Source organism: Pristis pectinata, chromosome 23 (genome assembly GCF_009764475.1).
Source record: "Pristis pectinata isolate sPriPec2 chromosome 23, sPriPec2.1.pri, whole genome shotgun sequence".
NCBI lineage: Eukaryota > Metazoa > Chordata > Chondrichthyes > Rhinopristiformes > Pristidae > Pristis > Pristis pectinata.
In genome coordinates this window covers 11387268-11402623 of record NC_067427.1, presented here as the reverse complement: position 1 = coordinate 11402623, position 15356 = coordinate 11387268, and the positions used below count along the sequence as shown (strand labels likewise).

General features: G+C 39.6%; 1 protein-coding gene across 13 annotated transcripts in view; it reads right to left on the bottom strand.

Annotated features, from left to right (window-relative positions):
* LOC127581994 (rap guanine nucleotide exchange factor 1-like) overlaps positions 1-15356 on the bottom strand; it is a 149671-nt gene that overhangs the window by 74319 nt on the left and 59996 nt on the right. For 11 of the 13 annotated variants that reach the window (XM_052036882.1, XM_052036884.1, XM_052036885.1 and 8 more), the window contains exons 4-8: positions 8069-8216; positions 3770-3858; positions 2187-2339; positions 1378-1510; positions 383-569 (exon numbers count right to left, since the gene is read on the bottom strand). In XM_052036882.1, coding sequence (XP_051892842.1) covers positions 383-569; positions 1378-1510; positions 2187-2339; positions 3770-3858; positions 8069-8216 — 710 coding nt within the window. The remainder of the gene's footprint in view (positions 1-382; positions 570-1377; positions 1511-2186; positions 2340-3769; positions 3859-8068; positions 8217-15356) is intronic. The other 2 variants (XM_052036883.1, XM_052036895.1) reach the window with 1 other exon arrangement.

The following is a 15356-nucleotide window of genomic DNA, read 5'->3' as shown; positions in this document are numbered from 1 at the left end:
TTTTGCCAACCTTAAATTTGTATCTGTTTTTTATTGACATGTCGCCACTGGAAACAATTTCCCTTCTTTTACTCTACATTACCATTGAATTTATGCCATATAACCCACCATAAGTTCCAAGCATTTTTCTGTGGGGAGAGAAAGTGGAGATTGGGTAAATAAATAAAAAAAAGAGACCCAACCTGAACTTCTTTCAACATGCTTTCAAATAGCAACTGTACCAGAGACCAATAAGCACTTGAAGCAACTGTGAACTGATGTAGGAGACAGTGTAGGAGACCAGTACCATATCTTTTAAATGGAAAATATACATTATATGGAAAGAAAAGGGCGAGAAAATCATCAATGCTTCAATTTTGGAAAAAAAATAATGCTGGCTTACCAAGTGTTTCACAGCTTGTGTTCTGTGAACACTGTCCACTATCATTGTCCAGTGAAGACAGCTGTTCATCCGATTTGCTCAGCTTTCCTATGCTGTTACAGGGAGATACCCTTGGTGATTCACCACTATAGGAGTGGCTGCCACCAGACAGCCGCCTTTGCAAATAACAATCCAAGCCGTCAAACTCCTACGTATGCAAGACAGTAATTATTTTTCGATTATCTTTGTCACTTCAATACAAGAACAATTTACATTCAAATACAGTATTTTTTTCCTTTATATGTAGTGTAATCACTGCAGTTCTTTAATTGTAAATGAAAAGCTTATGATGTGTGAATTAACATTTTCCAAATCTTTTTGTATTAAGATATCACACCCAGCTTGGCATAACTTGGGAACTATGGGCACTGACTGCATTGAATGAGACAAATGAAAACTTGGAAGTCTTTGTGATATAACGAAAGGTACACTCTATCCAGTGACTGCAACAGTAAGTCATCTACACTCCTAAAAAGAATGATGTATCCTTAAATCAACAGCAGGAACCATAGACACTTCGAGGCACAAGGGCATCCCTTTTGTCCCAATTTCTCTTGAATGGCACCCTCAAAACCTGAAATGTGTCCTTGATTCAATCAGTCTGTGGCAATGCCGACCAAACTGCAATGACTCTCTAATGTGAAGAGATTTCTTTTAAACCTCATCATATACATAATTTTGATTCAATGGCACCTCATCAACAACTCCAAGAAAATAAAATTAGTCCTCTATTTATCAACATATTTCACAAGTTATATCTTGTAGGATTTGTTTCAGTAGACAATTTTAGATCCTTTCCCTTTCCTATCATTCTGGCAAATTTTGTGCATGTCTAACACACTTTTGTTATGGCTTGGATATTTTCATCAACTAATTATACAATGACTGCTGTTCAGCAACTGTGTGAATTATTCCATCTGGTCTAATACCACTCAAAATGTAAAGACTTCCCGTACCTGCTTGGCATTAGGTATACTGGAACCACTGGCAGCTCGGCTCATGGGAGGCACCACTGCCACTCTGGTTGGGGAGGGAGCAGACTGCCTCTTCTTGGGTGGTAGAGGTGGTAAGATTGCAGGAACAGGACTGCTGCAGGCCAAAGAATTTGTTGATTTAATCAGCATTATTCTGTACTGCAACAAATTCTTGTACATTTAACTATAGGGCAGCAAATGAAATGGTCAACTGGAAAAACCACAATGAAAATTTTGCTCAGTGTTTTAAAAAATACAAATACAAAGATCCCGCCAGCTTTCTTTTAACATCAATGATCAATAAGCAAAAAATATCATCAGAACTAAACAGTTGCCAGATAAAATACAGTACAGAGAAAAAAGCCTCAACGTTAGCGAGGGAACTTGGATAATGACAGCTGATGCACTGATCACTTGTACAAATAGACATACAAAATAACCAGCAGCAGTATTCACTTCTCATTCTAAAGTACAAGATACAGGCTGAATCACATCATTGTTCATCCAAGTTCAATATGAATATAATACAAAATAAATTAAAATTGGGGCTAGGTTTCAATCCTTCTACTATTTGAGTTTCATGTTTCAAAGAAACAATTGAGGGAATAGTGACGGAAAACCAGGTTACCTTGCTTGCTCATTTAAATGGTGTTACAGGATAGACTAGGCAGGGGTGTAATGGCTCAAAAAGATAGGATTTCTATCAGCATAATATTAATCAAGAGGCAAAAGTGCTACTGTCTGAGTCACAGACTCTAAATATACACATACAAAATATTGGGCATGTTTACCCATGTTCCATGATACGAATACCAGGCAACGGTGGCTTTGGTGGAGCACATTCCCCATCTGCAGAATCTGGAAGTACCTCCAGTGATCTCGTCATTGGAGTAGTTTTAGTTAGAATCTCCTTTTCACGGTCAGTCAAGGGAAGCTCTGTTACACTGTGAGAATCAAGCCACAGATCAAAATAATTAAAAGCTTTGCTGGCAGAGATTAATGATAACATGAAAAATAAAAAAAAATTCCCCAAAAAGCTAATATAAACTATGAATCCAAAGAACTCTAAAAGTTTTAGTAAATTTTTAATCTTGTGCTACCTGCCGCTTAATCAGATGTGGTAATATAGCTCTTACATCTGCTTCTGGTAATTAAGGTGGTTAACACTCAAAAGACTGATGATTCAAATTCCATAGTGTTATGAAATTAAACTTAATGAATCAGGTAATCTGCAATCTTACACTAGTTAATGATTAAAAACTGCCAGTCTGCCATTATTATGGATTAGAATTAATGGTCATGAGCAGTATTCTCATTTGGTAGCTTATACAAAACACTTATTGATCTACAAGGAAGGATTCAGACCCAGAAAAGGTCAGACATGTTGTAGAAATGTTTAAATTGAGTCTCTAGTGACTAACAGACATACAAGCAGAGCTGGACTTCACCACTCAAGGTTCCTTTTCACAAGTTTCAGAAACGTACCAAATATTTTTCCACCAACTACCATCAGTCATCTATAGTGGGCAAATGAACTTTGGATCTATGCAGGAGGGATGGTATTGCCTTGCTCATATTACCCATGAACCAATAACAATTTTAAAAAAGCTAATAACATCAGTTTTGCATTATCATTTGTGTTATTTTATTGTCTACAATCTCTAACTATTAAGAGGAAAGATTCAGGATATTAGAAAAAGATGAAAAAAACTGGGGGCAGGTGAGTAAAACTAGAAAGGGTCAGAAGAGAAATCATTGAAAGAACAAACCAGAGGAGATCTGACTCAGGCTAGTATAATGAGCCAAACTGCATAACAAAGAAAAATAATTGGGAAATAATTTCAAAACTTCTATCAATTATAAAACTATGCAAAACCACATGTTTTATATCAGTTTGAGCAATGGGCAAGTATTTCTGAAAAAACAAAAATACTCATTTGGTTCACTCTCAATTTTGTGTATTTCTCCAATACTTGAAAATTATGGAATATTTTACAACTCGAGGTGTGGATAAGAAAAGAGAAGAAAATTTTGAAAATATTTGTGAAATGCAACTGGTCAGACAACTGATCCTCAAAAATACCATGTATATTTTACCTGTAGTGACGTCAAAATTCTCAGAGTACCATTATTTTAAAAATATTTCTAAAACATGTATTCAAAAAATACCATTTTGCTTGCAAACAGCAACTTGCATTTATACAGCAATCCCAAAGTGGCATTTTCACTAAGGTATGAAGGATAAAATAATAATTCGCATTTCAGATTTTTCACAGCAATGACCTACTGATCTTTCAATTTACACTGAAAAACAAGATTCAATTTGTTACAGATTTACATAGTATTATTTATACCTTGAAATAATTCTTCTTACCTGTCAGTTTTAGATGTTGGCTGGGTGGGTTTCACTGGAGAGGTGGGGGATGGCTGTTCTTGCTTCTCTATTGTCAGTTTCACAAGGTCCTTTACAAAAGCAACAAGTCAAACAATGTGTGACTGATACAGTAACTTAAGAACATTATGCAACCTTGAGGTACATAAAAATCAAGATTGTATCAAAAGAGCTACCTAATATGGTAAAACAGAATGAGTAAAACATTTTCTAAATAGCTGATAAAACTGCAACAGAGAAAGACTTGAAGACACAAGACCGAGGGATGCTGGTATCTGGAGCAATAAACAAACCTCTGGAGGAACTCAAAGTTGAGTAGCATTTGTGATGGCATAGTAATGATCAATGTTTCAGGTCAAGACCCTGCATCAGAACTGAGAGTGTAGGAGGGAAGATAGCCATTATAGAAGTGAGAGGGAGGGATAATAAAGGGACTGGTAGGTGATAGGTAGAACCAAGTGATGTGGGGGGGGAAAATGGGCAGATGGAACGAGGTGGGGGAGGCTAACAAATCTAGTTAGTGGAACGCTGGGGGGAGGGGAAAGAAAAGGTGAACAATGGGAGAGAGAACCTAGGTGGACCAATAGAAATGGGAAAGGAACAAAGGAGGGTATGGGTTACCTGACACTGGAAAATCAATGTTCACAGCATTGGGTTGTAGGTTACCCAAATAGAAAAAAAATATTCTTCTAGTTTGCGTTGGGCCTCACTGTGAGTGGAAAAGACAGAGGGCAGACAGTTTGGTGTGGGGATAGGAATGGGGAGTTGAATGACATGCAACTGCAAGCTCAAGCTGTAAAACAGTCATCTGGTCTGTGCTTGGTCTCATCAATGTAGATGGGGCCACATCGAGAGCACCGAAAGCAATAGATGAGATTGGAAGAGGTCCACGTGAATCTTTGCCTCACATGGAAGAGATACTAAAGTCCCTGGACATGTCTGGTGAAAAGACACATCTGGTGAAAGGCTGAAATGTGATTAATGAGCCTCATGCCCTTTCACCGCAGGTTATCTTCAGCAGCAACCATGAGTCAAAAAATTTTAGCAATTGTTTTCCAGAAAGCATGCATGACAGTTTCAAAGTTCCACCAGTAAGTGAAAGAAACCAATTTTTAAAATTAGCTCAGCTGTAACAACATGAGAGAAAAAAAAATCACTGAAATACTCTAAAGTTGATGAACCAAACTGAGGTTCAACATTCCTATAGCATGCATAGTTAATGAATTTTGTTCAGAAAATATCTGTTGGTCAGATCCAAGATACTTTTCATCTTGTGATATCAAAACCAGACAAATCCAGGACAAAAATAGTGCCTCCCTCCATTTAGGATGTCACGCGAGGTCTACTTTCATCTCTCTGCAACAAAGGTGGACTGTACTTATAAATGAAAGCCAGCTTCTAAAATATTTGATAGTTATTGCTCATACTTTAAACTGCAATCTTCTAAAACCTCCAACTATTGAATGGAACCTCGATCTCAAGTTGATCCACATGAAACAGTTACAGACAAATCAGTGCCAAAATTTTATATTTCTTCACAAGGAACAAAGTTGCTAGTTACAAGAGCAACAAATTTAGTTCCTATTAACATTATTTTTGATCTTCGCTATTATTTGCACTTCATTAAAATGTTAATAAAACTCAACCTAGTCAATATGGACACAACCTGGAATGCTATCTGGCAGAAAGAGTTTAAGTACCATAGCATTTGCAATATTCAATCCCCAACAGAACTAAATTTATGCTGACTTAAACATTTAGGTCAGTTCACTTTGCTAATTGATCACAATTCGTTTACTATTTCAAAGAGAACACATTGATCAAGTTGGAAATAAACAGACTGCCAGAAGAATTGGACTTAAAAATGCTATGCTGTTGAAACCAAAGTATGAAAATGTTGGAGAAACGGAGGTCAGTCAGCATCTGTGGAAAGAGAGAGGTGTAAAATTTCATGTCAAAGCCTCTTTGTCAGTATTGGGGAAGACAGAAAGATGTTAGTTTCAAGCTGCAGAGAAAGTGGATTGAGGAATGGAGGGATGGATTGAGTTTTGTTCAAACCAATGATGATGAATAAGTCAAAAGAGAATAAACGAAAATTGTGGTGAGCAAAGGAGAACTTCAAGGTCAGCACTACTGGAAATGAATTTAATGGTAAATGAGAAATCAAGAAAAAACTGCAGACGCTGGAAATATGAAGCAACAAATTTAGTTCCTATTAACATTATTTTTAAACCTTGCTATTATTTGGACTTTGTTAATATGTTAATAAAACTCAACTCTTGAATTTCTCCTCTGCTCTCTGGTGGGATTTCTGTCCATCTCATTTGTCTTGTTCGTTCTCAGTGATTTCCATTTTCCCCCTCTTGTCTTCAATAAGGTTTTAATCAAAGCTCAATACTACTTTCGGTGCAACTCAAAACTAACTTTTTCTTCTTTCCCAGTTCTGACCAAGGATCTTCAACCCGTTAACTCCATTCCTCTTTGCATAGTGGCTGCCTAATCTGCTGAGTTTGCCCAGCATTGTGGTGTTGTTTCAGATTTCCAGCATCGTGGTGTTGTTTCAGATTTCCAGCATCTGCAGGTTTTGTTTTTGACTTGCATTCCATTGAAGCAACAAAATTTACAAAATCTTATGAAAATTAAAGAAAACTGCAGATTCTGGAAATCTGAAATAAGAACAGAAAATGCTGGAAAAAAAACAGTTCAGGCAGCATTTGTGGGAAGAGAAAACGTTAACGTATCAGATTGAAAACCCTGCATTAGAACTGGATCTTTTTAACTAGAAAATCAAAGTGAGAAGTGAGTAATCCTATTTTATTAATTCTAGGTTAAATGGGAAATCTTAAATGTTTACAACTTATGAATATTACACATTAAGATAATGTTTATCTCAAAGCATTTAAAATTGAGACTACAAGCTTTCCTATAGATGAAAATGAAAACTGAAGTGTTTCCACTCATAATTCATGCAATAAATGCTCAATACTGCTGCTTTGGGAACTGCCAATCTGAGATCAGGTATTTCTCCAAAGGGAAGTGAAGGCAATCATGCCCGTAGAAAGCAGAGGGTTGTAGTGGAGGGAGTGCATTCGGATTGGAGGGCTGTGATTAGTGGTGTCCCACAGGGATCGGTTCTGGGACTTCTACTTTTTGTGATATTTATTAATGACTTAGATGAGGGGGTGGAAGGCTGGGTTAGCAAGTTTGCAGATGACACAAAGATTGGTGGTGTTGTGGATAGTGTGGAGGGCTGTAGAAGCTTGCAGAGGGATATTGATAGGATGCAGATCTGGGCTGACAAGTGGCAGATGGAGTTCAATCCAGAGAAGTGTGAGGTAGTACACTTTGGAAGGACAAACTCCAAGGCAGAGTACAAGGTAAATGGCAGGATTCTGGACAGTGTGGAGGAGCAGAGGGATCTGGGGGTTCATATCCACAGATCACTGAAAGTCGCCTCGCAGGTGGATAGGGTAGTTAAGAAAGCTTATGGGATGTTAGCTTTCATAAATTGGGGGATCGAGTTTAAGAGCCGTGAAGTGATGATGCAGCTTTACAAAACTCTGGTTAGGCCACACTTGGAGTACTGTCTCCAGTTCTGGTCGCCTCATTATAGGAAGGATGTGGAGACATTGGAAAGGGTGCAGAGGAGATTTACCAGGATGCTGCCTAGATTAGAGAGTATGGATTATGAGCAGAGACTAAAGGAGCTAGGGCTGTTCTCATTGGAGAGAAGGAGGATGAGGGGAGACATGATAGAGGTATACAAGATATTGAGAGGAATAGATAGAGTGGACAGCCAGTGCCTCTTTCCCAGGGTGCCAATGCTCAAAACAAGAGGACATGGCTTTAAGGTGTTGGGTGGGAAGTTCAAGGGTGATGTCAGAGGGAGGTTTTTCACCCAGAGAGTGGTTGGTGCATGGAATGCGCTGCCTGGGGTGGTGGTGGAGGCTGATACATTGGACAAGTTCAAGAGATTGTTAGATAAGCATAGGGAGGAATTTAAGTTAGAGGGATATGTGGGAGGAAGGGGTTAGATAGTCTTAGGTGTGGTTTGAAGGGTGGCACAACATGGTGGGCAGAAGAACCTGTATTGTGCCATATCATTCTATGGTTCTATGGTATGTATGGAACAAGTGCAGAAATACTCTGGAGAGGAAGTCCTTTGATGGCATGGAGATTCAAATAGTGGCAGACTTCTACTCCCACTTCTCCATAAAGTGTAATATGGAACCCACACCAAAGGTTTAGGTACTCAGATTTATTTATTTTCAATTTACATACCTTCACTCCATCGAGCACTGCCTTAATCATTGCATTAATCATTTCTTTTTCATCTAGATTCACACCTTCTAGCATTACCCGATCAGACCAGCGAATCAGATTGGCCAGGCTTTGGTATACCTGATTTAAACAGGATGTGATGGCAGAGCTGAAAAACAGAGGAGAAAGAATAATGTCATATTTGCCCCCCAAGCTACAATCCAGAAAATAGTGCAAATACATAACATGCCAGGTAGCATCTGCTGAGGAGTTATACAGCCCTTCATTAGACATAGCTCTGATGAAGCATTGCATATGAAAGGCTCATCTTTTTGCCACAGACACTGACTGTTATGATGTGCATTTCTATCTAGAAGGTTACCAATCTGCAAGCTCTTTTTACCAACAGAAACCCATGAAGAAATCCAAACTGAATATCTTCTTCCAAACTGAAGAACCAACTAGTTTTGCCTTTAAATCCAAAAAAGTACGAAACATCAGATATGTGCTAAAACTATGGTTATTTTAATGGAACAAACCATTCATCATCTTAATGGATCAATCCACTGAGCATTTTCCTTCCTCCAGGATTTAAATAATCCAGCATAACTCACATCTTCTGCTCCACAAAACACTGCATAAAACTCAATCCTGAGTCAGTTACTGACTCCACATGCCTGATTTAAACATTGATGAATTTTGTACTTTTAAAAATTCTACAACAACCTTTACCCCATCCCAATAGGAAAATTCTCTCAGCCTTTATGTCACATTTCTATTTTTTTAAAAAAAGCTTGACTACAACCTTTTCACTTCCAGACAGTCATTTAACTAATATGCATTTTGCTTTGCTTCAAAAAGCATAAAATAAAAAAAACTCGTACCTTCAAAGTTGCTTTACTGCTCGCTCATCACCGTTTCCATGAAAAGTGCCTACCCAATTAACAATTGTTCTCATTAAAACCATCCTTAATGTAGTTTCATTTTCTTTTTTTTTAATCAATTACCTATAAACTACATTCATTTGGCTAAACTATTTTTTCAAAAATAACTAACAATTACCAATTCATACACAGTCAGTTTCGATCATCCCCAGCCTGACAAGATTCAACATTAATTGGAAAACCCCAAATTGCATAACTTTTAGCAAAATAAATCAATTGCTTCAGTCCATAAATGCACTATCACTTTGTTCATGTTGATTTGTGTCCTGTAATAGTTTATTCAAATGAGCACTGAAGCTGGTGAAAAATTGTAATATCAAGTACAATCAAGGCAAGTAAACTTGAATAAAACTCACTTATATTGATCCAACAATAGGGGCTTTCACTATTGTAACATGCAACAATGTGTATTTTTATTTCCCTGTGCCACTTCCAAGTACTCAATTGAGAGCCATTCATAGCCAAATTTCATGTACTAGAGAAGCTTAAAACTGCTCGAGGGGAATCTCAGCCAGGAATACATTCAAGTGCTGATTCTAATAGTGAAAGGAAAATGTTTTAAGATTTCACAATCCAATCCTCTTTGCACATTTTAAATAATACTTTCACAAACAGAAAGAAAAACTTAAATACGTGGGTTCAAAGGAAAGTGCATATTTTTTTACATTCATGTGCTACATTTGTACGTTTCCAGACTGGGCCTGATGGGTCAAAGCTTGAGTGGCTGATCATCACGAATGCTGTTTTCATCAGCAATTGCATCTACCCATTAACAAATGAGCAAGCCAAGATTTTCTATTCTCCAAGAATCTGTTTTGAAAAGTCTTAGTATTTTCACAAAATCAATTCACTATTAAAGCAAGAGTGAAAAACTGTTGCCTAATTCATGACACTGCTACTTTTGACACTTAATTTTCACTTATGGTTGAGATTCTATGTGGACATTAAAACAAGCAGTAAGGAATTCAAACATTATTCATTCATACAAGTACAAATAACAATGCAATATCATCCAATTAAACAGCCCAGAAAACAGTGCAAGTTGAGCAATCATCTTAAAAAAATACTTGGCTAGCTCCTTTCACATCCCTTCAAGAACATTTCAAAGAGCTACTGAACTGCTTTTACAACACTGAATGTAGGAAATGCAGTAGCCAATTTATGCACAAAGTCACAAAATCAGTAATGTCACTGACAAGATCATTTGTTTTTTTAGCTATGTCGTCTGAGGGATAAACATTTGCTAGGACATCAGGGGGAACCGCCCTAGTACCTCAGAAATTGTAGCATGGGATCTTTTACATTCACAAGAACAGGAAAGGCCTTGGTTTTGTTATTTTCCCAAGAGCGGAATATTTCAGTGTAGCAGTCCCTCAATATTGCACAACAGCATGCTCAACTTTCTAGGACATGGAACATAGAACAGTACAGCACAGGACAGGTCCTTTGACCCATATGTTGTGCCAAACCAATTAAACCAATGACTATCTACTTAGGTCACACATTAAAGAAAAAGACCCCAAAGAATCTTAAAGGTACATATTCAGACAAAAACTGACAGCAAGCCAAGAATGACTTTAGAAAAGGAGATTGATAATGTTGATCAAAGATTTTAAAGAGGACCTTAAAAGGCGAAAAGCTTGAGAGGCAGATTTAGATGAGGAATTAGGGATAGCTACCAGGCAGGAAAGAAAAATTGGAAAAGCAAAGTTGGGGCAGAGAAAGCAAAAGGAGCCAATAAAATGATGTGAAGATAGGAAGGACAGAGGGAAAAGATAAAATGACATAAGTGAGCACACTTGCCGCATGGAAAAGCTTTGTCCTGCAATGAACTGGACCTGGGTTGCAAGTTCAATTCAGCCCCAAAAGTATCCGATAGGAATCTGCAATTCTGCGTTCAACTCAAGTAGATAGAGCGAGCTGAAGTAGAGAACTTGAGCAATAACATTCAAGCTGGCAGGGATTCATAAGTAAAGCCATAGAGGGATTTGAAAATCAAGATAATGATCTCATTCACTGAAGCAGAGGGAAAAATGCAGCTTTCAACAACAGGTTTCTGCATGTTTGGAATTCACTACAGGAGAGGACATATCACAAGCAATGGTAGGAGCAAGGTCCGCAAGAAAAAAATATACTTAAACCTAATGCATGCAGTATTGCTTTTAGGTATTTTGAAAAGACAATTTCAAAAGTGAGCAATATTTTGTGTGCAGAACAGTTTAGTCTTCCAATGAAATGGGGTAAGGAGCTCAATTCCGACTGCAAGGGTTCTTAATGTCTCTCTGCGTGTAGCCTAACAGGGTTGCCAAGAGCATTAATGGAGCTACAGCCAGAGGCACAAGATTGCAGCAGGATTTGCAAGGGATGCCATTAGTTGAGTAAGAGGAGCACAGAAGACAGATCCCTGTTGAATTTAAACAAGCATTTTGTTGAAACAGAGAACTGGGAAATTACTCAGGCTAAATAAAACAAATTTAATAGCAATAAAATTTTATTTATTTTAATTGAGTTAATTTAATAAATAGAGGTATGAGAAGACACCTCTGACCCATGAAGTGAACATCCTTAGCCATGTGGGAACTCCAGGACATTTTTCTGTCCCGGACAACCACAGATAAAGGAAGTTTTCTCAGCCACTGACATCACTGTGGTATCTCCACACAGATTAATGTTTTGAAGCTTGAGTATTTCAACAGGCAGTCATCTATCTGCAACTCTACAAGTCAAGAAGAAATAGACAAAACAAGAGCAGGCACACATTTCAGAAGATCCAGGGCATCTTGCTCTCTAACTGGTATAGAGATCTGGAGTACTGTTGGAGGAAAAGACTTCCACCCACCCCCCCCGCCCCCCCCCCCCCCCCCCCAGAAGGCACCCAGAACCAAGATGAGAGCATGATGAGGAAAGAGAAAGATCAAGGAAGCAACAGTTAGAACGTAGGTTTAACTGCACACCATTCTGACTTGTGGATATAATCACTGGTATATCATTGTTGTTGGATCTAAATCTTGGAACCTTACCCATTTGTCTATGTCCCATTGTAACCTATGACAACCTTCTACACTATCCACAACACCACCAACCTTCGTGTCATCTGCAAACTTACTAACCCACCCTTCCACTTCCTCATCCAAGTCATTTATGAAATTCACGAAGAGTAGGGGTCCCAGAACAGATCCCTGCAGAACACCACTCATCACAACCTCTAGGCAGAATACGTCACCCTCTGCCTTCTGTGGGCAAGCCAATTCCAAATCCACACAACCAAGTTTCCATGGATCCCATGCCTCATGACTTTCTGGATGAGCCTACCATGGGGAACCTTGTCAAACGCCTTACTAAAATCCACATACACCACATCCACTGCTCTACCTTCATCAATTCTCTCCAATAGTTTGCCCACCACTGATGCAAGACTCGCTTGTCTATAAATTCCCAGAATTATCCTTATTACCTTTCTTGAACAACGGAAGGACATTTGCCATCCTCCAATCCGCTGGTACCACTCCTGTGGCCAGGAAGGGCACAAAGTTCATCAACACCCCAGCAAACTCTTCCCTCACTTGCCATAGTAACCTGGGGTATATTCCACCTGGCCCCGGGAAGTAATTTACTCTGATGTTTTTCAGAAGCTCCAACACTGCCTCTTTCTTAATCTCAACATGCTCCAGCACATTAGCCCGTTCTACGCTGACCTCACATTTGCCCAAGTTCCTCTCCCTGGTGGACACTGAAGCAAAGTATTCATCAAGGACCTCCCCAACCTTCTCCACCTCCAGGCATATTTCCCCCTTTATCCCCGAGCGATCCTACCCTCACCCTAGTCGTCATCCTGTGCTTCACGTTCATGTAGAACCACCTTGGGGTTTTCCTTAATCCTACTCACCAAGGCCTTCTCATGTCCCCTTCTAGCTCTCCCAAGTCCCTTCTTAAGCTCCTTCCTGGCTACCTTATAATTCTCAAGAGCCTGAAGATTTTTGCTTCCTAAACCTTAAGTATGCTTCCTTGTTTCTCTTGGCTAAATGTTTCACCTCTTTTGTCAATCATGATTCCTTTACCCTACCTTCCTTTCCCTGTCTCAGTGGGACAAACCTATCCAGAACCCCACACAAGTCTTCCCTAAACAGTCTCCACGTTTCTGCTGTGCATTTCCCCGTGAGCATTTGTTCCCAATTTACACTCCCAAGTTCCTGCCTAATACCATCGTAATTAGCCCTCACCCAATTAAAAACTTCTCCATACTTTCTGCTCCTATCCTTATCCATGGCTATGCTAAAGGTCAGGGAGTTATGGTCACTGCCTCCGAAATGCTCACTGATCGAGAAGTCTGTCACCTGACCAGGTTTATTGCCTAATACTAGATCCAGTATGGCCTCTGCTCTAGTCAGACTGTCCAGATACTGTGTCAGGAATCCTTCCTGGATACCTAACAAATTTGGCCCCATCTAAACCTTTTGCACTAAGGAGGTGCCAATCAAGATTAGGGAAGCTGAAGTCACCCATGACAACAACCCTGTTATTTTTGCACCTTTCCATATTCTGCCTACTTATCTGCTCCTCAGTGTCCAGTTGCTGTTTGGGGAGGTGCTACAGAATATTCCCAATAGAGTGATTGCTCCCTTCCTGTTTCTGACTTCCACCCACACCGACTCAGTATACGATCTCTCCACGACATCCTCCCATTCTGCAGCAGTGATACTATCCCTGATTAGCAATACCACTCTCCCCTCCCCCATCCTTTTACCTCCCTCCCTATCCCTTTTGAAACATCTAAACCCTGGAACATCAAGCAGCCAATCCCTCCCTTGCGACAGCCAAGTCTCTGTAATGGCCTCATCATAATTCCATGTACTGATCCATGCTCGAAGCTCATTACCCTTATTCTCTCTTAATACTTCTTGCACTAAAGTAAACATATTTCAACGCATCCAAATGACTGCATTTATCCTCTATCCACTGCCAATCCTTCCTCACAGTTTCTCTGCACATTGCATCTACCTTTACACCAACTGCTCCATCATCTGACCCAACACTCTGGTTCCCATCCCCCTGCCAACCAAGTTTAAACCATCTCCAACAGCTCTAGCAAACCTGCCCACAAGAACATTGGTCCCTCGAGTTCAGGTGTAACCCGTCCCTTTAGTACAGGTCATGCCTTCCTCAGAAGAGATGTCAATACCCACAAGTTTGAAACTCTGACTCCTGCACCAACTCTTCAGCCACACGTTCATCTGCCACATCTTCCTATTCTCATCCTCACTGGTGCGTGGCACAGGCAGCAATCCTGAAATTACTACCTTTGAGATCCTGCTTTTTAGCTTCCTTCCTAACTCCCTATATTCACTCTTCAGGACTTCATCCCTTATCCCAGCTATGTCATTGGTACCAATGTGTACCATGGCTTCTGGCTGCTCACCCTCCCCCTTAAGAATGCTGTGGACACGATCAGAGACATCTCTGACCCTAGCACCTTGGAGGCAACATACCATCTGGGAGTCTTATTTTCGCCCACAGAATCTCATGTCTGTTCCCCTAACCGATAAATCCCCTATCACAATCACTCTCCTCTTCTCCCCACTGTAGGGAATTCAACAGCTACAACATCAGACAAGTATTTGAGGTTACAGACTCTATTCCAGGATGATATGCTGCCTTCTTGGTCCCAGAATTAAGAATAGAAGTGCGCAGCTGCAGAATATTTTGGTGAAACTGAGGGAACAGTTACAGGTTCTGGTACCAATGACAAAAAGTCCTGTAGGCAGATTTTCAGAAGTTAGGGAAGAGATCTCAAAAGGTAGTAATCTTCAGATAAAACTCGTGGGACCTTGGGACTAGTTCTGCAAAAGGTGCGACCTGGACAGGCCTGACAGATTGCACTTCAAAGCTGGGAGCAAAGGCTCAATGGGGAAGTAAGGTGCTGCTGTGTGGGATAGTTTACCTAATTTATTGGAGTGATGAGGGCAGGAAGGAAGCAGGGAAAAGAGAAAAAAAGATAGAAGATTGAAGATATAAATAACACAATGAGGTTTTTAGACAAGACTTTGAATACAAGGTCAAGGTGCATATGCATCAATGCAGATGATATTAAACAAGGTTGAAACATTTAAAAAAAAACTGCAGATGCTGTAAATCTGAAAAACATGCAGAAAAGGCTGGAAACATTGAGATCGGGTATCTTTGGTTTTATGAAGTAGGTTTGGTGAGCTGCACGTGCGATTAACCAAGTGGGATTACACTGTTGTGGTAATGACAGAGAGTGGGCTTTTTAAAAAAAGGCCTGGAATCAGCTCTAAGATTTCCCGGACAAACAATGTCTGCAAATATATGAAGGAAAGAAAGGGCAGGAAATAGTAATAATCAACTTC